The sequence below is a fragment of the Crocodylus siamensis genome, chromosome 1 (genome assembly GCF_052110815.1).
Source record: "Crocodylus siamensis isolate JL-2025a chromosome 1, ASM5211081v1, whole genome shotgun sequence".
Lineage (NCBI taxonomy): Eukaryota > Metazoa > Chordata > Crocodylia > Crocodylidae > Crocodylus > Crocodylus siamensis.
In genome coordinates this window covers 154,204,396-154,228,585 of record NC_143395.1, presented here as the reverse complement: position 1 = coordinate 154,228,585, position 24,190 = coordinate 154,204,396, and the positions used below count along the sequence as shown (strand labels likewise).

Below are 24,190 nucleotides of genomic sequence, written 5' to 3'. Positions count from 1 at the left end.
TTTTCCTTTCCTGGCCCCTGGTGCTCCACCCCCTAAATTCTTCTGAAGAGGCAGAGGTGCCCTTCATTTGTGCCCTCCTTCCCTGTGCCACCTCTGCTGCTGCGTGGGGAGAAGAAGCTGGGCCCCTGTGTGGGCTGACCCACTCTCCCTGGGGCTGACAGCTTGGAGAAAGGCAGCCAAATATGATCTCATGCCGCAACAATGGCTTCGCTCTGGGCTGAGAGTTCACCCCCCTCCCACTGCTCACATGAAAGGCTTCTGGCCACAGGCACACCCCCCTTCACTCTTCCACTGGAGCTGGGAGCAGATTGCTCCCTCCTTCCATCACCCTCTTCCCCACTAACAACATGGCACCCCAAAGGAGAGATGTGTGCCAGATGTTGCTGCCTCAGCATCCCAGCTGACTGCCCTGGGGCCCATACACGCTTCCTACTCCCAAACCTTCCTCCTGGGCCTCCCCAGGAAGGGTAGCAGGGCCTCTACCTGCATTATCTCCTGGTTGAACTGAGCGAGGAGAGGGCTCAGGTTGGGGTTTGCCTGCCCTGTGCTGTTTCGCAAGCCAGTTTTTAGCCAAGCCATTCCACCTGGCTCCTTGGTCTTGATGCTCTCGTTCCAGGGAGCAGCTGCATGGCTTCCTGAAAGCTAGGGAAGACACAAAGACCAAAGAGTTAGTGTGCCTCCTTATAGGGTCACTTGAATAGCCTCTTGGGAGTGAATTTGTCAAGGGCTTTTCAGAAGCTAAACCTGTTCTGCATCATTGACTCTTACTGCCAGGCTCAGGGTCCTCTCTGAGTAGTTAGGTATGATCTCCCCTTGCAGGACCAGTGGTGGTCAGTCTCCCAATCATACACAGGCTTTATAAACCTCTCTCTGAACACAGTTGAAGGCAGGGATGTCAAACGTGTGGCCCGCCAGCCAGGGCCAGCCTGTGGAGCACTATAATCCAGCCCCTGATGCTCTCCATTTTGCTATGTCAAACCGGCACAATGTGCAGCGTCTGGACTGTCTGCTGCCTCCACTGCTTGCTCCAGCTGGTTCCAGGCTACACCACTCATGCTATTTCCTGCTGGTCCCTGGCTGCACTGCCTACATCTCAACAGCAGCATGGGCATCTCAACCTGGCATGTGGCCTCAGTCAGCAGTGCAAGTGGTGTAGCCTGGGATTGGCAGTGAGGCAGCTAGCAGGGGCTAGGTCCTGGGCTGTGACACCTGCTGAGGCTGGTCCTGGCTATGCTGCCCATGCTGCTTCCTGGGACTGGGTCCCAACCTGTATCGCCCACATCTCAGCAGGTAGCACGGGCAGGACAGCCCAGGGCCTGACTCCAGCAAACGGTGCAGGTAGCACAGTCTGGGCCTGGCCTCATTGAGGCAGCCGGCCAGGATGAGTCCTGGACTGCACCACCCACTGGGGTCAGTGTCCTGGACTGGCAGGGGCAGGTGCTGCCTGTGGTGGATCAGGCCTGTGGATGTGGAGGGTTTCCACAGGCCTGATCCAATCCAGGCACCCCACATCTGGCTCATGGTAAGCAGATGTATTTGACACACTTGGTTCAAAGTGAGCTGGCCTGTAATTCCCAGGATTGCCCTAGTATTTTTTCAGAGGCAGGCACAGCCCCATTGTCCTCCAGGCCTGTGGTCAGGAGCTGGCTGATGGAACTGACTTATTTTAGGAGCTCAGACATTTACACACCTCCGCTTCACACCTCTACCCCACAGCTGCCTCACCCTTGGTGATCCTGAGCTCACCCTGTGCCTCACACCTCAGAGCCTTAACTGATCTATGAAGGGTCACTCTGGCACTCCCTCAAAGTACACAGAGCTCATCAGCACTGGGTCAAATGCACCTATGTGGCAAATGGACTGAAGCAGCCAGCCAGCATGGGCAAAGGGAGCTGGCACTCCTGCCACAAAGGAGAATGGTCCACACATTTACTTTCTCTCACAACTCAACAAATAGTGTGCCACAAAAGTGGGAAGGTGCAGGGCAGGAGTGAGGGGCAAGGGCAGGGCTGGGTGTAGGGGAATTCAGGGCTGTGACAGTGGGGCAGGGCTTCAGGGCAGGAGGGTGGGTGCTGACAGAGTTGCTTTGTGCCTCTCTCAGACTCTGCCTTGGCTGTCCTGGGCTCAGTGGCCTGCCCCACCATTCAAGCAAGGGAGGTGAGGAAATGCATCATTCCCTGCTTCTGCAGCTCTGCTGTCTCAGGCCCTGCCCCCATCCCAGACTCCAGGGCTCTGGAGACAGTTTTCCCTTGCCTGCCCACCCCATCCCCTCCAGGGATGAACCAAGCTCTGAAGCGAGAGGGCTACTGAAACAAAAGGGTGATTCTCCTGCCCGTCTCCCTCCACTGACCGCACGGCACTTGGGCAGCCTGGGTTCCCAGTGAGCTCAGCTCCCAGCTCCTCCACAGGGATCTGGAGCCTCTTATTTTAGGCAACTTGGAGAGGGGGAGAAGCGCTGTGCTTCCTCTGGGGCCCGGTCTGGCGGTCAGCGGTGACGGAATGTGCTGTCCGGGATCCAGCTCCGATGGGGGCGCCGACGAAGGTCAGCCAGCGCAGGAACTGGCCTGCCTCCAAGCTCAGCCCGAGGTCCAGCTGCACGAGCCCCTGTGCAGGGCTGAGGCTCTGAGTACCTCGTATCTTGCTGCAGCAAGGACGCCTGTGCCAATCAGTGCTGGGGGACGGAGCTGGCCAAGAAGCCAGGTGGTGCCCCAACTTCAAGCATGCCCTAAACTGCTTCCAGCCCAGGGCAGGATTTGCACAGAAAGCATGGCAGAGTCCACAGAGGGTGATGTGTTGCAGTTTTAGGATTTGAGAGTTGTAGGCACAGCCCGGGTTGGGGGCGGGGGGTGGTGACTGTAGTCTCAGAGGAGGCTGGTGGATCAGATTGGGAGGGAGAAGATCAACACAAAGGCACCATGGGCAGAACCCAGATGAGTGTATTTTGCTGAGTGCTAGAGAGCAGAGCATGTGGGGGAAGGAGGGGGTGGGCAGAGTCCTATATATCACGGCATGAGCTCCCCACACACCAGCTACAGCTGCCCTTGGGGACCAGGCACCCCTTTAAATCAGCACCTGGGGATGAAGTCCTACTCATTCACCCCTAGTTACACTACTGGACCAGTGGGAAGAGCAGAGGAAAGGGGCTGGCAAGTTGAGCAGCCTGTCATGAAGGTTGCACTCCTGTAGCATAAGTCCTCCCAGCTCTCAAGGGGAGTGGTGGTGGTGGGGTGGGGTGGTATGGGGCAGGGGGTGTTATCTGCTGAGCCTAGACCCCGGAGCAGCCATTTTCAAAGCCCTGTTGCAGCAGGCAACAAAAATCCTATAGTTTAATTTGAGTATAGGACAAAGCCCCGTGCCAAGAGGTCAAGGCCAAATCAGGATAAAGCCATACTCCAGCTGCATGCTCTGCTGGCCACAGCAGCAGCCCCGCAGCCTGCTGGAAATGCAACTGCTTTCCAGATACTTCAGTGCTAGGGCCCTGAACTGCTCCTCCTCCACAACCCTAGGGTTCCCCGTTCTGCTCCCAGGAGGCCCCCAACAGCCTGAGAGAGGAGAGCGCTGGTATTCAACTCAGAGACACCTGGCAGGGGATGGTGTGGCAGCTGTTCCACCTGCAAGATAATTCAGAGAGGGAGTGAGGACAGATCTCTGCATTCAGTGGACACATCTCTCCCTGATTAAATCCCAGGCTGAGCCAACATGGAATATGCAGGGACTCTGCTAACTACCCCCTTCAAACAAGGTGACAGCTGTCACTCCAACCTCTTAACAGAACAGTCTGTAAATCCAGGACCAGACAGATATTTTCCCCTTGGGGTCCCTCTCACTCTGCACCAAAGCATCACTCCCAGTTAGCGTGGTGGCAGAGCTGTGTGCTGGGCTAATGGGAGGCCTGTCACCCTCCATGGCTCAATCCTCCCCTGTCCCATGGTGGGCAAGTGTCCATCAAGGAGGGAGGACTCTCAATCACTGTAGTAAAGGACTTGGAGTGATAGGTCTCTTCCAGTACTGCCCTAGCCATGATGGTGCCCATCTGACCCAGTGCAGGGACAACGTGGAGCAGCAGGCTCCAGCTATGGCAGCTCCTCCCCTCTGAAAAATTGTTTCATGCCACCTGCACATTCAAGTAGACAGTGCATTGATTACCTTTAGATCACACTTCACAAACGTTTCCATGCAACCGCAAGGGCTGAACGAATCCTGTCTTAGAAACAGAGATTCTTCTACCAGGGCTCTCAGCACGGACCTGCACCCTTCATTCAGTCTCTCTGAAATATAAACTCCAACCAGGACACTCAGTGACAGTACTGTGGGCAGCACAAAGCACTAGGAACCCTGCGTGCTGCGGCGTGGCCTCACAGGGAGATCTGAAGCAGGGCTCAGGGCAGCCCATTAGAGTATCTGTCTGTGAACATGCAGGCCCCCTCCACCTGCCAGTCCGAGCACTGTAGGGACAGAACAGCAATTGCCTCACTGCATGGAGCCATTCCATGCATCTGCCCCATTCACGCCCTTCTCAGACCAGGGCCTGATTAGGCTCTCCCTGCAAAGGCCCCATTCCCAGCTGAGCCCACTAGGTCCATTTCATAAACATGACAACAGCTGCTGAGTTAAGGATGATCACTCTACTCATCTCAGACTAGACTGCCTGCCACAGGCCAGTTAGGCTGCTTCCCCTGCCAGGTTTGCCCAGTTCCCCACTATATGAGACAGGCTCCACCTGTCCCCGCTCCACAAGCTTTTCATCCTAGGAACAGTCTTGGGAAAAGACAGTCTCATGCTCAGGAGCTGGTCCTGAAGGCCTCATTCGTACAGTGCCCAGCCACTCCAGATCAACCCACTTCAAAACAAGGCCCCTGCAAACCAAGGGAGCTAGGGGATGGCCACATGGAAGGGTGTGGACCTTTGTCCACCAGAGAGCAGATGTCACCACCCCTGGCGCTCCTAGCCTCCTGCTTTTCTTCTTCCACGTCCACTTCCTTGTTGAGAAAGACCTACTGGTAGAGCATGTGGGTGCCGAGTGTCAGCTTCTCACCAGGAAAAGGCTGGATACTCCTCCCTTGAGCACCCAAGGTCTCAGCTCCTCCAAAAGCAGCCACAAGGACAGGGGCTTTGTGGTGTAGTTCTTGCAAGCTGTAAATATATGCTAGCCGTCCTTACCTGAACACTAGCTATTCCCTGCTACCACTGTTGAGCCTACTGGGAAAATATTAATTGTGTGGTTGATTTACTTCAGTAGCTGGCTCATCATCCCACCTGCACACAAGCAACATGAATGGGAGAAGACAATCTAGAGCCCTGGGAACCAACCTTTTTTGGCAGGCATGCTACAAATTAGGTCTCACACCCTTCTCAAGTGCCATTCTGATCCTCTTTCTCTGCCAGATCAATTGCTCTGCTTTCTGCTCCCTGCCCTGTGCTTCCTACCCAATCTGCTGCTCTGCTTTCTGCTCCCTGCCCTATCTGGGCTCCCAATTCTTTCGCTGCTGCATGGCACATACAGAAGCTGCCTTGTGCCACTTCTGGCACATATGCCACAGGTTGGCCACCCCTGATCTAGAGTGTGGGTTGAGCGAGGACCTCTAAGAGCAGCCAAAGCTGGGGAGAAAGTCTGAAATGAACAGTGTTGTTAATCCAGTTCAATTCAAGGCAGAGGCTGTGAGATTGTTTAGATTATTTGCCGTGTGTGAACTGTGTTTGGGAGCAAGCTTGGAATAACACCCACAGCTCCTAGGATACTGAACACATGCAAGATTCCCAACCATGCTAACAGAGAGGTGGGACCCCATTGCCCTGTGGGGTTGCCTGGGGGACAGTGGCTGGGAGCGAAGCCACCAGTGTCACAAGGGCTCGCTTCTAGTGCAGAAAGAGTCTGTATGTTGCATGCAGTCCCTGGCCTGCCTCTAAGCCTGTTGCTTCAACAAAAACAACAACACAGCACTGCACCAGTCTAACATTCTTGCCATCTGCACAGCTCAATATGCTATTTGAATATTAGCTCAGGCTCCTCAACAGTCCCCGTTGGAAGTGGCAGAGGGTTATTGGCCCATTCACCAGACAGGAAAGCTGAAGCACAGAAAGGTACCTCAAGGTCATATCTCACATCTGTGACAGAGCTGGGAAGACAACCCAGGTGTCCTGATTCCCAGCCACGCTTGTGCATGCTGAAAAGAGCCCTGCCCTCCGAGACCTATTCTGGACCAAGCCTGGCACACCATGTCCCCTCCCATGAGAAGGCTCTGTGGCTTCAAAGCGGTCCCTCTCAAGACTGAAACAGGCTGAATGAGGTCCTTAAGGTGATGGCTGTTGTGCTGTATTGGCCCTGTCAGGGCGTCCTGAGCTCTAAGCTGTGAACATTAGGACACACCAGACTTCGCACTGCCTCGTAGTCTCCGCTACTAAATCCCAGACCACTAGGCTACATGCACACCATGGCCTGCCCAGGCCAGAAACCCTTCTGAAATGGGGTCAGGCAGACAGCAAGGATGGTCCATCTCACCTTCATTGAGGAGCCAAGCAAAGACAACAATTGATCACATTGGGCAGGAGGGTTTGGGCTGGGCTCAGCTCAGCTCATACTTATAAGTCAGACTGCCTGTTCATGGAACAGCAGGTAGTTAAAGACACTGAGTAGCTATTGATGTACCAAGCACGGGGAGCTAGGAAGCAACTTGTGAGTATGTCTCTCATCCTTGCTGCGGCAGACAGGGCCCTTCCCCACCCAGCCCTTAGTGTTGGGAGATAAACCTGCAGGTGACACAGGCATTTTATTTACATGCTGTGCCTTGCAATCCATCACCTACAGGAAAACAGGGCTGTCAGCATGAAATGACCTCATCCTTCCTGCAAAACGGCTCTGCTACGGCTGCAGAGCAGCACAGCCGCTCCCCCAGCTCCTGTGACAACTAGCAGGGACTAGTTGGGAGCGCACGTGAAAGGGAAAAACTAAGTTGGGCCTTGCGTCGCTTTGGAGATTGGAGGTTGCAAAGGAGAGGTCGGTGTCCAAGGCTGGCTGAGACTTTCACTGCTCCAGCGCAAACCACCCCAACAGCTCAGTGGAGGGAAATGAACACACACACAAAGCTCTTGGACAAGGACTCAAAGTCAACTTAGAGGACTCTTTTCTTGGGGTCTAGGAGCTAGCATAGTGAGGTAATGTGTTGGTTGCTCACTGCTTAAAACCTGGACTGCAACCCTGATTTCACTCGCAAGTAATATGAGTTCATTGGTCTCAGTTTACACCCCAGATAATGCTTCTTTGCATCACAAAACCCCACATTGATTTGACAAGTCAGTTTTCACTCAAGAGAGGCCCCAGGGCTGCAATAGCAGGGTGAAAGGCATACATAAAACTGAGGTGTACAAACAGAGCTTCACAGGGAAGCTAATAAAGAACATAAGAGGAGCTGCAGGAGTGAGAGGTGTTGGCAGAGATGGGTGTGAGAAACCCAGAACTGGGATAGCTGGGTGAATGCTGCAGGTCAGGAGCAAACATATCAGCTTGCTGCTCCCCTTGTCTTCCAGCCGGATTATCACCCTGTCAGGATAGTATAGTTCCCTGTCCAAGAAGCAGTTACCACCCCAACACATTATATTCCTCCATCCAACATGCCCTGATCTGTCCCAAGCTCTCTACTCCCCCTCTTTTACAAAGCTTAGTTTTATAGGCCTCCCTTCTTTTCCAGCCCCACCCTCCATGATATACAGACAGGAAGGGGTTGACCCTGCCACTCAAGCTCCAAACTCCCACAGAACAACCAAAAACAAAAAAAATCTCTGTGTCCCATCCTTTAAAAAAAGGCAAAGGGTTGCTGGGAATGCTTTTCCTGTGGCTGGATTTGGGGACAAGCTCAGCCAGGCTGTTCGGCAGTGATCTGCCTCTGCATTGAGCTCACCAGAGGCTTGCGTGAGACCATGTCTGGCCTTTACCAGCACCAAAACTGGGAGGTTTTGACGATCATAGGCTCTCCTCTTCCAGCCTGCCCCACCATGAAGCCAGCTGTTGTGGGTTGGGGTTAAGTCACAGGGAGTTCCCGCTTGGTTTCTCCAATCCTAATGAGATCTCAGATGCCTTCTCTCTACACCAGCCCCAGCCCAGCAAGGGAATTTTCTGAGACCAAGGACCAAGGGATGAAAAGAAAGCAGCATGTTCTCATGGTCTGACTAGGGGAGACAGGGTTTGGGGACTCCTGGGTTCTTTTCCTACCTCTGGCAGTGTTTGGTTGTCTAACGGCAAGAGCAGGGGACTGAGTCAGGGGCTGCCCCACTGTGTGGCCAGAGGTGACTCACTGCCCCTTAGTTTCCCCAGCCGTAAAATGGGGAAGAAGAGAGAGCAAGTCCCCATTAAATGGTGAGAGGCATGTGGTCATCACAGCAACTCAGAGCAGGACACTCTGCAGCTAGCACTCAGAAGTGGAGTTTTTAATTCAGTTTAAGCCCTGAGGGAAGGTTTCTCTCAAAATTCCCCCTCCCAGGTGTTGGGAGAAGAGACCCTTAGCAGGCGAACAGTTGCTTTTGTGGACTGGGTGTGCAGGGGGAGGCTGGGTTCCTTCACCAGGAGGCTACAGAAGCAACTACAGCCCTTGCCCTATGCTCCCCCAAAACCCACATGAGCACACATAAGCGTTTCTGCTGGCGTCCCTACTCCTTGAGGCTGACAGAGATTCCCAAAGCAGAGCACAGAAATCAGGAGCTAAGTCTAGGCTGGGTGGAACAGAGAGAGGCAGAAGGCAGGGTCGGATGCAGAGCACAAGCAAAGGAACCTACAGGCAGGGAAAAAGAGCCAGGAGCCCTTACCTTGAAGGGAGCTTTCCCTGGTCGGCTGTTGTTGTTGTTGTGGTTCCTCTGGCAGCTGGCATGGGCAGGGTCCCCAGCCACCCCATCCTCACCAGGGCCCGGCTCCCCATGCCAGTTGGACAGCGTGATCTTCTTGATGGAGCGGGCAAGCGAGTTGCGGTTGAGCCGGTCCTCATCAGTGACCCCTTCCTCCACGGGGCTGGTGCTCTGGACCCTGCCTTCAGGGGGCCCCGGGGCCGCCTGGGTCTGGGCCAGGTAGAGGGAGACGCGCTCATTGAGGTTGTGGCGCAGGCTGTGGTTATCCAGGGCAGCCATGGCGACATCGGGGCACGGGTCCCCTGGGCAGTCGGCAGCACACTTGGGCAGCGAGAGCTTGGTGCTGATGGTGAAGGGCTGGACCTTCCTCACTGTGCTGCCAGACATCTTCCCCTGGCATCGGCCGCCTGGGGCCCCCCTAAGTGCCAGGGCTAGTGGCTGCCAAGAGGCGAGGAGACGGCAAGGGACTGCGGTCCAAGTCGCTCGGGAGGCTGAGAAGCCCCCAGCGCTCCCCACAGAGCCTCCTCCTCCTCGGCTCTGCCCAGCTCACTCCCAGCCCTCCTGGGGGGGCAGCAGCAGGGCTTGCGAGGGGGGCCCCCCTCACACGGCTGCCATGGCAGGGCTGGGGGGGCTGTCACCAGGCAGAAGGGAGCCCCATCCTCCAGCCAGAGGCAGCGCCCCTCCAGGGACGGGGAGTGGGAAGGTGTTGGGGGGGGAGGCGGGCGGCGGGTGCTCGGCGCTGCAGGTCTCAGTCGTCCACCTTCTTGCGGAGGTTGAGGATGCAGAGCAGGCAGGCGAGCAGCGCCTCGCGGGACTCCCGGGAGCCCAGGCGGGCCCGCAGGCGCCGGAGCAGCGGCAGGAGGCGCTGGCGGGCCAGGAGCAGCAGGCGGGCGCCCAGCGTGCGCAGCAGTAGCAGCAGCGGGAGCAGCGGCGCGGGCATGCTGCGCTCGGGGCGCTGCCTGCGGGCGGGACGGAGAGAGGGAGGGAGGGAGGCTGGGAGGGGGGAGCAGTTCCTCCGGCCCCGGTAGGGAGTGCTTTAGCATGAGGTCATGCGGCGGGGCCGTGTGGGGAGAGGCGGCTTCCAAGCGCGCCGGCTCCACCTGCAGCGCCGTGCACCCCCCGGCCCGCGGGATGCGCCTGGGTTCCCGCCGCCCCAAAGTTCTGCGGGCGCCATGGCAACGGGAGAGGGGGAGGGGAGGGGAGGGGAGGGGCGCCATGGCAACGAGGGGGGCTTCCACACAGCCCCCCACCCGCCTTCGCCTCATACCCCCAGGGCAGCGCATGGGGAGGGGGGCGATGCCCCCCGCAGCAGGGGCAGAGCTGCGCCGCTGTGTAACCGCAGCTCCTGAAGCCCACCTGAATGAGGGGGTGGGGAGCTGCCCCGGGCTGTGGGGTGAGGGGCTAAGGGGAAGCTTGCTTTGCTGTGAGGAGGAGCTGGGGTGGGATGGAGCGGGGCTGAGGCAGCTCCCACGGGATAAGGAAGGGAGCAGGGGGTCAGGAGAGTTCCCTGGGGCGTTGCTGGGCAGAAGCAGGGCGAGCTCTGCAAGAGGAGTGGGGCAGAGGGGAGCTATCCTGGTGTGCATGTGGGACTTGGCCTTACCACAAGCTCAGCAACAGGCTTCCTTGCTTGGGCAGCTGTCGGTCTCCAGGCCGGCCAGAGACGGATCTAGGAAAGGCGGGGAAACAGATGGCCCCTTTTTGATAAGAGCTGAGAAGCAGTATGTGCCCCATGCCCCCGCGGTAGCTTTGAGGCCTGCTGTCCCGGGAAACGCTGCCCTCCCTTAAGCAGCCCTGTGTGGCACCCCAGGAACAGCATCTGGCTCAGGCTTGAATTTCACGTGTATCAGCAATGCTCTGCTTCCCTCTCCGCAGCCTGGCGCTCACCTTCTATCCCCAGCTAACCCCTCTCCTCTTGTCTCTCGCACTCCACCTGTTGTATCCCTACTCGGATCTTAGTTCCGTGGTTAGCCCTGCGCGGGGTTAATGTCACAGAGGGACACAGCATCCTCTCCCCAGACAGCCCCTGCCTGCAGCATCTCCATGTCCTTGGGATCAAGGAGGCCAAAGGCCACTGGAGGAGCGTGCCCTTCCCCTCAGACCAGCTTGGTCCCGGGCTGTGACCCTGACCTCTGGGTTCCACAGGGAGCGCAGATGGAAAGCAGCCTTCAGTGAGGACTCAGGTTACCCTAGCGGCTCCTATGGTCTTGGGATGCTTCCTCCTCCAGGGCTGCTCAGAAGATGTCCCTGGATCTGTCCTCGAAATGAGCCGTCACCGCTCAGCTTCCCCTGACTGATGGCTCAGCTTCCAGCACAAATAGGAGTGATGTCCCCAGCAACGAGAAACAGCAAAACTCCCTTCCCCACCAGCTGGCCCTTTAAACCCCCACCCTCCACCCCCTGCGGGAGACACATGCTTGGTGTAAGCGATAGGACTCGACCCCCCCCCCCCCCGACCCCAACTGTCCAGACAGCAGCGCTGGCTCAGGGCACATGCAAGGAGGGGAGAGACAAGGGTGGGGGAGCACAGTAACATCTGCACCACACAATGACATGGCTTGGCAGCAGCCGTGGCACAGGCTCCTGTTTCAATACAAGGCCCTATTGAAACCCCACTGAGCAGGCGGCCGGGTTAAAAATATAGCCATACCCACCCCCTTGACAGCAACTGCTATGCTGCCCTAGTCTGCCTGCTGCTTCCCTTGGGAACAGTAATGCAGCCCAATTACATGGACACTTGTGTATCAGCCTGGAAGAAACTGGGCAGAAAGGGGAGTGCAGCCACCAGCACTTCAGGCATCCCCTGGCCAAGGTCAGAGGGGCTCAGCAGCAACAGAGACAGCAGGAACAATGGACCACAGTCCATCACAGGAATTGTTATCCAGTTTCACTGTGCCTTCAGAGGCTGCCTTGCGTGATGGCTATAGCTATCATGTCAAAGCCAAGCTGGGGCCTTTAAGCTCTGCTGTAAGCAGAGGGTGGAATTGGTAGGCTTCTGAGGATCCTAGCCTCTATTTTAAACTGGCTAGCCCTCAGTGAGTTACTCATCTTGTCTGTGCCTTCCCTCCAGGAGAGTTTACCCATCAGTTGTTACAGGTTCTACCGACTGAATGAGCCACTTGTTTGTAGAGCGATATGAACATGATGAGGGCACCACTCAGCTACATAGTCCCTCAGTTAGCTGCTGTTGTCCCTGTAGGGGACATTTGCCTTTAGCTGAGTCTGGGGGTAGATGTCCTCTTCATCCTCACAGCTTCCCCTAAACTGGTCTCATGTAGCTCAGATTTCACAGGTTGCTTCCCTTGCCCACAGTGTCCCTCTCCCATTGGTCTCTAGTGAATGTCATGGGTCTGCCAACCTCTCCTGGACTGCACAACTCCTGAAAAGTCTGGCAAATGTGCTTGGAGCCTGTGAATGCACCGGGCTTGTTTTAAGAGTCTTGTGGGGGTGGGAATAGGCAGCAGAGCTATGGCAGGCTGTCAGCTTCACTCTCGCCACTCCATGAAGCAGAGCGCAGGGCATCGAGAACAGAAACTGCTGATTCTCCATCTCCAGTCCGGTCCCAATGTATCCTGTCCACTGCCTGGATGATCCGAAGCCTGCATAAGTGAGCTCAGCCAGAATGACCTTTCCCAGCCCTGCAGCTTTCTCACGGGGCACTGGGGATGAATGAGGTTGAGGGGGCTGGCCCAGTCCCAGCACAAGAGACATCATGCTCCTAAATCAGGAACAGCCATTCAGCAGCTCTGCTCCAGACCAAGAGTTGCAAGAGTCAGCAGTGACGTAAGCCTCCTGGGACATGCTTCCTAGAGACTCCTGGCCCCGCCAGGCTTCTTGTGTCCTATGGCTGGAGAGCAATCTGGCTCTCCTATGCATGTGCAGTGAACATGCCTGCCTGCACCATGCAGCATATGCTTCAAACCTAACATTGCCCTCAGTTGTACCCCCATGAACTTCAGTAGAGCTGCACAAGCAGAGCGAGACCCCCACTTGGCCTTCAGTGTGCAGCAGCCAAAACTGTCTGCTGCAGCTGCATTAGGGTTTCAGGCTCTACCAGCAGGCAAATTTTCCCTGTGTGCAGCAGAGACAGAGATTAGAACACATGGGGAAAGAGGCAGTGCTCCCGAGTTATAGATAGCTCCAAGTGTTGAGCACAGATGAGTCACTTCCTCTGTACCTCAATTTCCCCATTACCATTAGCACAGCACTGGGAATAATGTTCCCATAACAGGTTTGGCGGTTGGTGTCAGACCAAGGTGGGGGGGCATAGAGAGGAACAGAAGACAGCCAGCACCAGTTGATACTGCAAGGCACTCGTGATGGGACGCAGACCTTGTTTAGCATGCCAGGGATGCCTACACCCCACTGCTTGCCAATGCACACTGAGCTTCCTGCCCGAGCAAGTGTGACCCTGCCTTCCTGCCACTTGGCCATGCTGATGGTTCCCACGTCATCCTGAGAGAATGAGCGGCAGCAGCCAAGAAAGCTGGCACTCCAGCACATTCCTAGGTGTGTTGTGTATGCAGGTTACCAAACCTGTAGAGATATGTAGAGTGGGAGAGAGGCCCCTTGGAACAAAGTACCTCCAGTGACTGCAGCCTGTGGAAATCAGTTGGCATGGAGGCAATAAGTGGGAGTGAACAACAGCAGGTGAGCTCAGAAATGCCATGATGGCAACCCACTCCAGTCTGAGCAAGGTGCTTGCATGAAGAGGGGCTGGCAGAATACCAGAGGGGCTGGAGATAAAGCAGAGCAGGGTTTGTTTGCTAGACCACTGGGGTCAGGAGTAGCAATACTGACTGGAAAACAAGTTGCCCATACATGTGGGGGGACAACTGGGTTTGATGGCCCAGGAGGACCTTCCAAGCCCTATGTTCTGGTGATGGTGCCTTCTTTTCTCCCAGAGGCCTGAGCAGTCCAACAGTTTAAGTCTCTTAACAGTTTCTTGACTCTCAACAGCTCTTTCCTGCTTCAGGAAGATCAGGATTCTTATCCTCGTCTTTAGCTGGGCAAAGAGAGGCCCCCAGAGGTGAGGGGACTTGCTGAAGATCACACAGTGAGTCAATGACAGAGCTGGGAGTGGATGCGACTCTCCATTTGCTTACCTCCCGAGCTCCTCACTGGGAAGAAAACACAAGAGAACCCAGCCAAGAGGGCTGACTGATGCTCAACTGGAATATACTGCCTAAGGCAGGGGCACACTGAGAGTCACCCATTGCAAACAGAACTCATAAGCGGCACAGACAAATTCCCAGAATTACCACTTCTCTCCCTTCTTCAAAAGAACAGAGTGGGGAAACATCCTGAGTACCCCAATGGAGCTCTTGCATCCTCTCCCAGATAGCATGTCTGCTGTTATTGCCAATTTCAACACTGATCCTTGCAGTCAGTAGAGCATTCCTATTGTCACACCAGTGTACTGCTTCATGATAGCACTATAGGATTGGTCTTATCTCCATGTATAAACTTCCTCACCTCACAAAAGAGGCACACACAGGTAGTATTCATGGACCTTCATTTACTATTGCCACCCCAGTGCTTCTGACTGGTTGACCACCAGAAGTCTGACCTCAGCCGTGTAGCTCTCATCATTGCAAGGCCTTTGGGAGATGAAACCCCCTGTCCCAGGCTTCGGGGGGGGGGAGGGGGAGGAGAGAAATCTCTTCACTTCTGCCCAAATCAAGTCCCCTTCTTCCCTTACATGCTCCTCAGCTTCAACCACATCTTGATTTACCATATAAATCCATAGCTTAAGGGGATACTCTCCCTATCTCCCTTCTCTACATTTTCCCCAACTAGTTGCTTCACTGGAGCTTTTCCTGGTCTTTGGTGTATATCATGAGATTAGCAGTGGTCTTTACTATCTTCCACTTCCTTTTTCCCTCAGAGGTGCTTTGAACTTCTACACTGTTCAGACATGCCTCAGGAGTTTTGACCACAGATGCAGCTAAGGGTAAGCAGTGATTTCGCCTCTGGTTCACTGAGCCCGGCCTTGGCAAGTTGGCTTCTCAGCTCTCTGGGGTTAATCCTGTTGCTTCTGACACACTTCCTTCAATAACTCCACTGTCAGCCCCCTAGACATTTTATGATGTCCATATCGACTCCAGCTACCTACAAGGTGATCAGATGCATCACAGGGACTTCAACCTACCTCTCTCATAGGGCTTTGTAAAACAAAATATGCAGAGGGAGGTATGAACTTAATGGTGTGGATGAGACATACCCCCACTGCATTTGTACTTGTACAATTAGCCTACCACCCCAGCAGGGCACGGTCCCAGACTAGCTGTCTGTAATAGCATCCACCTCTTCTCTGCAGTGCACACCTCTCCCTTGGGTCTCAGGCTACTAAGATTTTAGGTCAAGGAAAACAAGTTTATAAAAGTGCCCCAGACTCAATAACTCACAAATCTCTTCCTTATTTGGTATTTCCCTGCTGTTTCTCATTTCTGTTGCAACTGCTCATTTGCACGCAACTTTGATGTAAGCCACAGCCCCCTTTCTGTGAACGCCCCCCACAAAAGAAGCAAAACAAAACAAAAACCATGCCTCAGAAGTCACGGTGAACATTTCCAACTAAACTTGTCTACAGCGTTCAGAAGAGCCAGGGGCCTCCTCAGACCTGCAGGTAAAGACTGCTGGCACCTTTGTTGTCACTTGGGGACAGTGGGGGAACAGGTGTGGGGAGCAACAGTTATGGCCTCTGGTCCTTGTCAGCCACCTGATTTAATTCACAGCTCATCCCCAAAGCATTTGCCAACACACTTGTATCATTTGCATCACTACAGGGAGGCAGCCATTTAGACTATGTCACCAGAAAGGCAGCAGATAACCAGAGCTTGTTCCCACCTATTAACTCTAGACCCTTCTGATACAGGCTGTCTATTTTGAGGTCAAGTGATCTGTGCCTCCCTTTGTCTCCAAGCCTCTATCTTCCAGGTCTGCCCACTCACTCAGACACCTGGCTTTTCCATTGGACACTGCTACCTTTCTCACTTGAATTTTTTTGGCTCTCACCACAACAACATCTGGATTTTTCTGTAGCACCATCTCCTCACTGACCTGCAGACTGAGCAAGAGAGAAGGGGGCCTCTCTTCTGCTTTCCCAGTCAGAGCTGGTGTATCTCTTGCCCCAAGGCTTGTGATCCATGGCTACCAGCTCCAGTGCCTTCTGGTCAGCAGCAGACAAACCTTGCTCTGCGCATTAAGCTCAGGTCAAGGCTGCCCATTTCTGAGCTCTTCGTTCCTTTGTGCATGCTACCTGGCTTGTTTAAGAATAAACCAGACCTACCCTTAACTTTCACTTCTAGAGTACTAAGGTTTAGGTGCTTGCAAAAGCCTCTTATCGATCACTATCACAATAATCCAAACACGTTGCAAAGGCCAGGATGGGCAACCTCTCAGGATGCTGCCAGGCAGCTACCAGCTTGGTCAGAACAGGCTTCAGTATGGTTTCCTTTCCTGGCCTCTCCAGCACATAATTTAGACACAGGCTCTCTCTGTGTTACCCCTTCAAAGAAATGGGATCTCTCTGCTCAGCTGCTTGCACGCATTTTGCAGTCTCGTTTATCTCCCCACTCTTGAGTGCTCTTTGACTTAGGTCAGAGTCCTCTGAGGGGTTCACTCCCGCTGTTTTGCCTCACCTCTGAATGCTGGTGACTCCCTTTCACACCTACACCCAACTTCTTTTCATCATCTGGCTTCTCCTTTCTTGGTTAGGGTCTCTCTTTTCTAACCACCCACCCCCTTCCTCAAATAATCAAAATTCCCCACCAGGTGATCTGTACCTTAATGAGGAGCCTACCACACAGATCCCATTCTCTGGTTTGACCACATTTAGCTCAGTCATAATGTTGCCTAAGTCAGCCCAGTCCAATGTCACTACATCTAGTTGGCCTGCTCACCTACCCTAGATGCGACTATATCTGTCTCTCTCTTACACCCCACCCCCCATTTATCACTTCCACCAAGTGTCCTTGAAAAGAATGAAGCCCCTGAAGTGAGGTAACCAGAAATTCAAGGTTACCTTGGTAAATCACATCACCTCATAAGCCTAATTCGGAACTACAAACTATAACAAGATGGGGCAGAAGGAGGAGGTTTCTTCTCTGCCTCACGGGAGAGTGGGAGGCTGGATTCCTTTCATGGTTTCTAAGAGCTTGGAGAGCCACTGGGGAAAGGTGCAAGGGCAGGGCCTACGATCCTCCCCAGGGGGTTTTGCTGGGAATGTGCAGAGCTGGGCTCTTGCCAGCGAGGGCCGGAAGCCCGTGCATCTCGCTCCGCAGAGCAGCACATGTTGAATGCCTGTGCAGTGACACATCCGACAGCTCTGGAGCGAACGCCCCCCATCATCCAGTGGAGCAGATGGCTGCTTCAGACCAGTGTGCCCATTCCTGTGCCTGCTGCTGGGGGTGGGGTGACCAGAACAGGACGCATGTGGAGAGCCTCCCAAACTGGGCCCAACCTCCTCTTCCTGCTGAGTAAGAATGAGGTCACAGACCACAGATTGTGCATGGACCCGACCCAAGGGATAGGGCCAGCCTGTGTCCTGCGTTCAGCAAAAGGAAGTGACCCACTGTCCCTTCCTGGGGGCAGGAAGCAGACTTCTGGCCTGTGGCAATGGTGAGAACATGTTTAAAGGGCCAGTGCAGCAGGGTTTGGCATGTCTGGTGCCCGGGTCAGAGTCTGACCCACTTCTCTCAAGGCTGGCTCCAAAGCTGCTCTAGCAGGGCAGGAAGTACTCAGGCTCCAGGTGCCACTTGAGCAAGCTTGGGACAGACACAGCAGGAGCAGGACTCAGGGAGCAGGGTGGGAAGGTGGTGATGAGGCTGTCTGGGCTGAAATGGTGGCCTCTGTCCCGTGAACTCACTGCTTTTGCAGAGGCACTAGAGAAAGAGGCAGCTAGAGCAGGAGGGAGAAGGGCAGGGGACAGTAGAGTGCCCTCATGAATGGTGCCATAAGCCTATGATAGGAGGCATGTTGGGAAAAGGCAGAAATCAGATTGGGGGTCACAATCAGTGGCGGGCAGAGGGAGCTATCTCAGGCTGGGGAAGGAGGTCAGGGACTATTTGTCCAGGGTGGTGGGAGCTGACTTGCAGCCTTTTCCCCTGCTACTGGGTAGCATCCCTGCTACCCAAGCCTAGAGAGACAGGAGTACCACCCCACGCTGGGGAAAGGAGCTGGTCTGGCTCAGGGAATACACGGGGGCATCTCACCACAAGGCATAGGCCCCCAATTAGCATGTGCTATTGGCATCTCTCCTCCCTTCAGTAGCCATCAGGCCTCACACTTCAGCAACTGTGTCTGAGTCACTGCCAAGCTCTGCTGCCTGCACATGGAGCTGGGTGGCGGGATCAGGAGGGGCAGGCAGGGTGCTATAGGCATGGGTCTGGGCCTGGTGAGGGGTAGGTTGGGATTGGTGACAAGAAGTGGGCAAGGTGCACTTTCCATTTGACTGACCCAAGGCGAGTCCCTCCTGGCTTGCAGGGGAACTAACTACAGAGACAAGTCTTCAGCAGGGAGACCAGCACAGAAGTCAGGAAGCTTAACACCCCCAGTCAGCAAGGACTGGGCAGCCTGTGTCATGGGGGTCCCATGATTTGGCTCAGGGGAAAAAAGGAAAGTTGCTCTTTGGTGAGATCTCAGCCCTTGTTGGGAGCTGAAAGGGGGTTTCTTGTGGGCAGCAGCTGCCAGGCAGGCCTCAGCAGCTCTGTGTTCGGAGGAAGGAGGGGGCAAAGAGGGGCAGTGACAACTGGGCGCAAGGCCTGGAGCAGAAGGAATGCGGGATGCTCGCTCTTGGAGAAGGGGTCAGGCCTATAAATAGCTTAGATAACTGAGCCTGTTGGGAGGCATGGAGGGATCCAGGCCTGCACATTCCCTCTGTTGGTTAGTGCTGAGGGAGCAGCTGTTGGAGCAGGCAGGGTCTGGCAGCTGTCAGCCATGCCAGGCTCCTGACAGGGGTATCCAAACAGGGCATTCCTCTCCATCCCAAATGCCTGTGGCGCAATCCTGCCCACTCTGCTTCCCCCATCCCCCTACCTTGCTATCCTCCAGCCAGGCCACAGGGCTGCAGCCAGACTCCTCTTCCCCTAACCTCGGTGCCACAGCCCTCTCTCCACCCAACCTGCCATAAGGCAGCAGACAAGCTTGCCACCCGTTCCAGCCCAGATATTAGCTACCCATTTCCAGGAAGCTTTCCCTTCCTCCCTGGAAAAGGGGGCCCTCGGAGAGCTGCAGGACAGTGCTGACTGCAGGGTGCTGCTCTCATCTTTTCACGGAGCTGCTGTCCCCAGTGCTGGTTCTTACACATGACAAACCTGCCACTGGCATAGACTGGTGGGACACAGACTCTTTGAATAGGAGGTGGCCAGGGAGGAAATCAGAAGACTCTGGGGGCTGTAAAATGGAGCTCCTCCATCCTGGGCTTTTGGCTCCAAGGTGATGCCTCCTGGGTGGTGAGTTTGAGGTGTTCAGTGACCAGTATCCCCCTGCTAGTATCATTTGCAGGCAGTTATACCAGTGTGGCCCAGGGCTGGCTGTGAGCCCACCTGCACCTCTAGGGCAAAACTGAGGCACATGGGTGGGGAGCAAGGACATTCACCCTTGTTACTGCCTGGGCTGGACCTGCTCTGGGCATATGGAAGCTACCAGGCCCCATCCTGCTCCCAGCACCAATCCCCAGCCTGAGCACCCCTTGAACAGTTGTTTGGAGGAGAGGCTGTGCTCTTGAGGAGTAGTGGGCAGGATGTTCAGGGAGCCTCTCTCCTCCCCCCACCCCTGCACAAAGAGCCCTTTGTGCCAGCAAGCCTGGAATTCCTGCGGCCGTGAGCCCAGGGGCAGAGCGAGACCCACATCTAATGGGGAAGGCGAGGCCAGAGGGTCCACCTGCTATGGGCAGCGGCAGCTGGTCAGGACAGGTGGGCATGGGCTGCAACCCCCACCCCTCTGCATGCTCTTGCTTCTGACAGGCTGGGCAGGGGGGCAGAATGGACATGAGCAGCTGGCAGGAAAAATGAATGAGAGAGAGAGATGGACCCCACAGGGTGGTCACTCCCTGGGGGTAGGTTGGATTCCAGAGCTAGGCCTGACCCAGGGCTGGGGAAGCTGCTAGAGCATCTCAGGGGTCTTGCCAGAGATTTGGCACAGAATTGGGAAAGGCTTAATGCTTTTGAGGCTGGGCCAGTGCTCAGCTTGGCTTTGGGCAAGGGGAACCCAGGGAGGGGGTCGCTGGCAGGGAGACTCTTCTGGCTTCCAGAAATGGTGGTCTCCTTCTCTATGACCTGGGAAGCATGGACAGTGGGAGGTGGTGGTTCAAAAGCATTCTGCTACCCAGAGGTATCATGACCTGAGGGAGGCCCCTAACTCTTCCCTTCATCATCTAATGCCAGTGCAAACCCCATTAGTAACCACTGTGTCCTGCCCGAGACCACACCCTCGCTGGGGCCTATAAGACCCGTGCCATATCCACAAACCAGGAAAAAGGATCCTCAAGGCTCCCAGGTGGGAAGGAAGCCAGTGTGGGCCCAGGCACTGGAAGGGATGGGATGGATAGAACAGGCTCTTCCAGCTCCAGCTGCTCCTTGACCTGGATCAAAGATCATCTCACTTTCCTGAGGAGGTGCAGGTGTCCCTTAGTGAGAGTCCTGCCCAGTAGCATCACTAGGACCAAAGGGTGGAGAGGTGTTACCTGCCTATGCCCTGATGGCTGAGAAGCTCTGCCCCATCCCACTATCTTACCACCCTCCTCCCTTTCCAAAGCACCCCTTGCAGGCAGATATCAGACCAGGATGGGCAGGGGCTATTGTGTGTGCTATACCAGAGTCAACATGAATGCATCCTCCAGAGTTGGCTAAGGGAGCCCTAGGCTTGGGGCCTGCATGACAGGACTCACAGGCTGTTCCTTCTGCCCTGGCATTGCTAATGGGGCAGGTGGGTGTACAGCTCAACTCAACTTCCCCATCAGCCTCTTTCAAAATGAGGATGTGAGCACTGCACTGTCAGACAGAGACAGCAGCATTCCCCCTCTGTGCCCCTCATATGCTGGGCTGGGTGGTCATGGCAGCTGACTGGGGGCAAGGAGGGTGTGGTTGGTCAAGCTAAGCCTTGGCACCTGTCACCCCAATGGCAGAAGGTGTCCCACAATTGGGGCCTTTGTGTCTGTGATGAGTCCCCACAGCTGGAAGAGCAACCAAAGCTGCTCCTGCTTTTGAGCCTTTCATGCTTGTCAGCCGGCTGCTGCTGCTCCAGCCCCCTATGGTCCCCCCTTCTCAAGGGGGCTCAGCTGCTGAGGCCTAGTTGACCTCCTGCACAACAGACAGCATGGCAGGTGTATGTGGAGGATGCAGGGAGAGAGTGAGGTGGGGGCCTGGGCCTACGGGCGTGCACTCTCTCCCACATGGGCACATGCACACACACATGCAGGTTAGGTCAGCTTGTTCATCTTGTGGCTGCAGGCCAAGCAAAGGGACTTGGCCAGGAGGAGCTGCAATGCCTACCTGCAGAGAGCAGGAACAGAGGTGGCTCTGGAAGGATGCTTGCTCTTCTCTACTGGAGATCCTGTAGTCGTCTGGCCAGAGCTGTAGCCTCTTCCACAATTGGAAAGAGGAAGCGTGTGTCTGTGTGTGGGGCGGGGGGTAGCAGGGGGGGCATGGGCCAAGACTGAAGGGTACTGGCAGAGCTGCACTGCAGGTCAGGGGTGTCAGGGAAGGCAACACCTGCAAGCAATCTAAGTCCCAAGTGCAGACCTTGCCTAGAGAGGGCTGGACTGTGACTCCCTTTCAGGGTATTAGCAGTCAGCAAGAGCCAAAAGCCTCTGGCAAAGCCAAATGGTGAATCCTGCTTTGAGCAATGTAGCAGAAATATTGTCCACCCCCCCAGCATCCTTCCTTTGTGCAAGGATCCTGGAAGCTCTTTGCATCCAGCTGTGATCCACACAGCCTCAAAGGAAGCAGCAGAACTGCTTTGACCTCCCACAGTCCCTATCCAGAGTCAAGTGCCTTGTGTGGTCTCCTTTCCAGAGCCCAGAGGCAGGCTGATCTCTGTTCCTGGCTCCACTCCATGTTTACCCCCATCCTGTCTGAGCAGCTTCCCCCCCCCCAGCACACATACTTCCCTGTCCCTCCCTCCCTGGAGCACTTCATAGTGCACAGAGAAGATGCATATAAACTGATGGATATAAATGCTAGCAGAAACTGAAAACCTATACTGCATCCCCCCTTCCTGAATTATCCTTATCTTGCCTAAGCAAGTCCCATCCTGACCCAAGAACCAGGGCTGAGATGAATGCAGTAGCCCTGTCTGTACTGTACCAGGCTTTCTGAGGTGGCCTGCTTTCTCAAATCCAGGGCTCCTGTGCAAGGTGCTGGGAGTGGGCCTGGGCCTGGGCCTGGATTAATACTACAGGTATGTGCTCACACATGTGGATAGCAGCATTGGCTTCTCCTGTGCTGAACGATACCAAGAATATAGTGTAGCAGCCACACTGCATGGACAAATGGCCTGGGCCCCAACCTTTTCCAAGAGCAGCTAGCCAGATCCAGCTGACAGGACAGCAAATCCTTCTGTATTGCTCCTTACTCACTCCTGATCTATAGCCCCCCATTGTCCCAGCTCTGGGTGACCGATGCCCAGCTCTGCCACTGTTCCTCACTCCTGCCCTGTGGCCCCTCTGCTATTCCAGCTTTAAGTTTCCCTCCTGCAACAGTGCCCGGCACTGGCATAGCTGGACACCCTGCATTGTTTCAGCACCCCCACGTGCTCTGAACACTGGAGGTGAACGCCCAGTGGTGTCATCACATTCAGGAGGGACTGGGATGTTGTCCCAGCAGGCCAGGAAACTTCCCCTCTACAGACTCCTGCAGGCTGAGATATGACTGCACCGGATGGCGGCTGGGCTGAGCTCCCAGTGCTGGAGGGAGGTCCTGCTCAGCCAGCTTGGCTTGCCAACTGCTTCCCTGCCTCTGTCCCAACACCCAGCTAGCTTTAATACAAGCTTCTTCCAGGCCGGGGGCCAGCAGGCCTGCTCAGCTGGAGCACAGCCCCAGTGCTGCAGGGCCTCCATGACGCTAGGACTGCATTGCCCCCTAGTGCTTACTGGGCAAGGGGACATTATAAGTCATGAGCATGGGCAAGAACCCATTTGAAAATCCTCCTAGTGCAGAGCTGGTTTCTTGGGATAGATGTGATATCTTTTATAAGACCGCGTGAGTAGTCGGAAAAAAAGTTCTTAGCAAGCTTTCAGGTGCAATCAGCCTTCTTCAGGTATGGGGAGTATCTGCTGTTCTGAGACTCCAAGGAAAGAGAGAAGCTAACAGTGTGGAGGGGTGTCAGTGGAAATGTAAATGGGTGGAAATTAGGAAAACAAAAAGGTAGAGCAGCAAAGGGGGGGGAACCCAAAGGTGAGTAAAGAGACTACAGTAGTAGTAATTCAAGGTAGAAAAGAGGCTGACTGTGAAAAAGTAAATAGCTAGAAATTAGGAAGACAAAGGGCAGAAAAGTGCAGAGCTGGCACCGCAGCCCAGCAAGCAGCAGACAGGACACCCCAGCTGAAATGCTTGCAGCCATAACTGCCTGCAGTTGTGCCTAGCCAAAGCGCTGGGCATTGCCGAACTTCCTAGCTGTGCCCAGCTTAGCTCAGCCCTGCCCCATGGTGCCTCCTGGTCCACAGTGCTCCCTGGTCCGGAGGCTGATTACTGCTGGAAGGCTAAAGAAGAAAAGTCAATGGCCTCCAAAGGCCCACAGCTTCTGCCTTTGGTCAGGGGTGGCAGAGACCCCAGGAAACAGGACTCCACAGCTACTCAGGCTCCATCCAGCCCCTCCCTCACCACAGCGCTGCACCTCACCCCCGGGATGGCTGGTCCTGGAACAGACCAGTTTCTTTGTTTCCAATACCCTGTTAGCCCTCCAGTCCCCAAAGCCCACCAGTCATGCTCAGCCCCCCTGTGGCTGGGGCTCCATCCCCACCACAGACATGGGGTCACTTAGTTTCATGACTACAGAGAAGCAGCATCCTGCTGCCCCCACAGGGACTGGCCCTAGACTGTGTAAAGACAGCAACAAGAGGCTGCCTGAACACAGGGAACTGGAAGCAACTTTTTTTTTTTTTTTTTCTGTTTTTTTTTGCACCAGTCCTGGAAGCACTGCAATACCAGGTCAATGCATGGAGTGGATGGAGCACGCTCCGGTTCCACCACCCAATACCAAAAAGAATCTGCTCAATATAGACCTCCTATGGAGGACGTATCAGAGACAATTACCCTGGGGAGCTCGCCTACGTGGTCACGCTGCTTCCCCTGCCAGGTAACTGGAAGCAACGGGCCAGGAGCGCAGCCTTCCTCTCCACTGGAGCCAGGGCTACCCCCAA

At 55.1% G+C, this 24,190-nt stretch overlaps 2 protein-coding genes across 12 annotated transcripts in view; both read right to left on the bottom strand.

Moving 5' to 3' along the window:
• LOC149873513 (uncharacterized) overlaps nucleotides 1-9,219 on the bottom strand; it is a 37,514-nt gene extending 28,295 nt beyond the window's left edge. For all 10 annotated transcript variants that reach the window (XM_090046291.1, XM_090046294.1, XM_090046309.1 and 7 more), the window contains exons 1-2: nucleotides 8,797-9,219; nucleotides 484-642 (exon numbers count right to left, since the gene is read on the bottom strand). In XM_090046291.1, the coding sequence (XP_089902417.1) occupies nucleotides 484-642; nucleotides 8,797-9,219 (582 nt within the window). The remainder of the gene's footprint in view (nucleotides 1-483; nucleotides 643-8,796) is intronic.
• A 361-nt stretch (nucleotides 9,220-9,580) lies between these two features.
• MYMX (myomixer, myoblast fusion factor) lies at nucleotides 9,581-11,170 on the bottom strand. Of its 2 annotated transcripts, none has more exons than XM_090046338.1 (3): nucleotides 10,960-11,170; nucleotides 10,433-10,498; nucleotides 9,581-9,791 (listed from the first exon to the last, which is right to left on the bottom strand). In XM_090046338.1, exon 3 carries the CDS (start codon nucleotides 9,770-9,772, stop codon nucleotides 9,581-9,583), a length of 192 nt encoding a protein of 63 aa, XP_089902464.1. In that variant the 5' UTR covers nucleotides 9,773-9,791; nucleotides 10,433-10,498; nucleotides 10,960-11,170. The 2 variants fall into 2 exon arrangements, with proteins under 2 accessions (XP_089902464.1, XP_089902465.1); XM_090046339.1 differs by having other exon boundaries at nucleotides 11,018-11,170.
• Between the last annotated feature and the right edge of the window lie 13,020 nt (nucleotides 11,171-24,190).

Excerpts from the sequence above, each read along its gene's own strand:
- MYMX (XM_090046338.1), bottom strand. The coding sequence starts at position 9,772 with ATGCCCGCGCCGCTGCTCCCGCTGCTGCTACTGCTGCGCACGCTGGGC.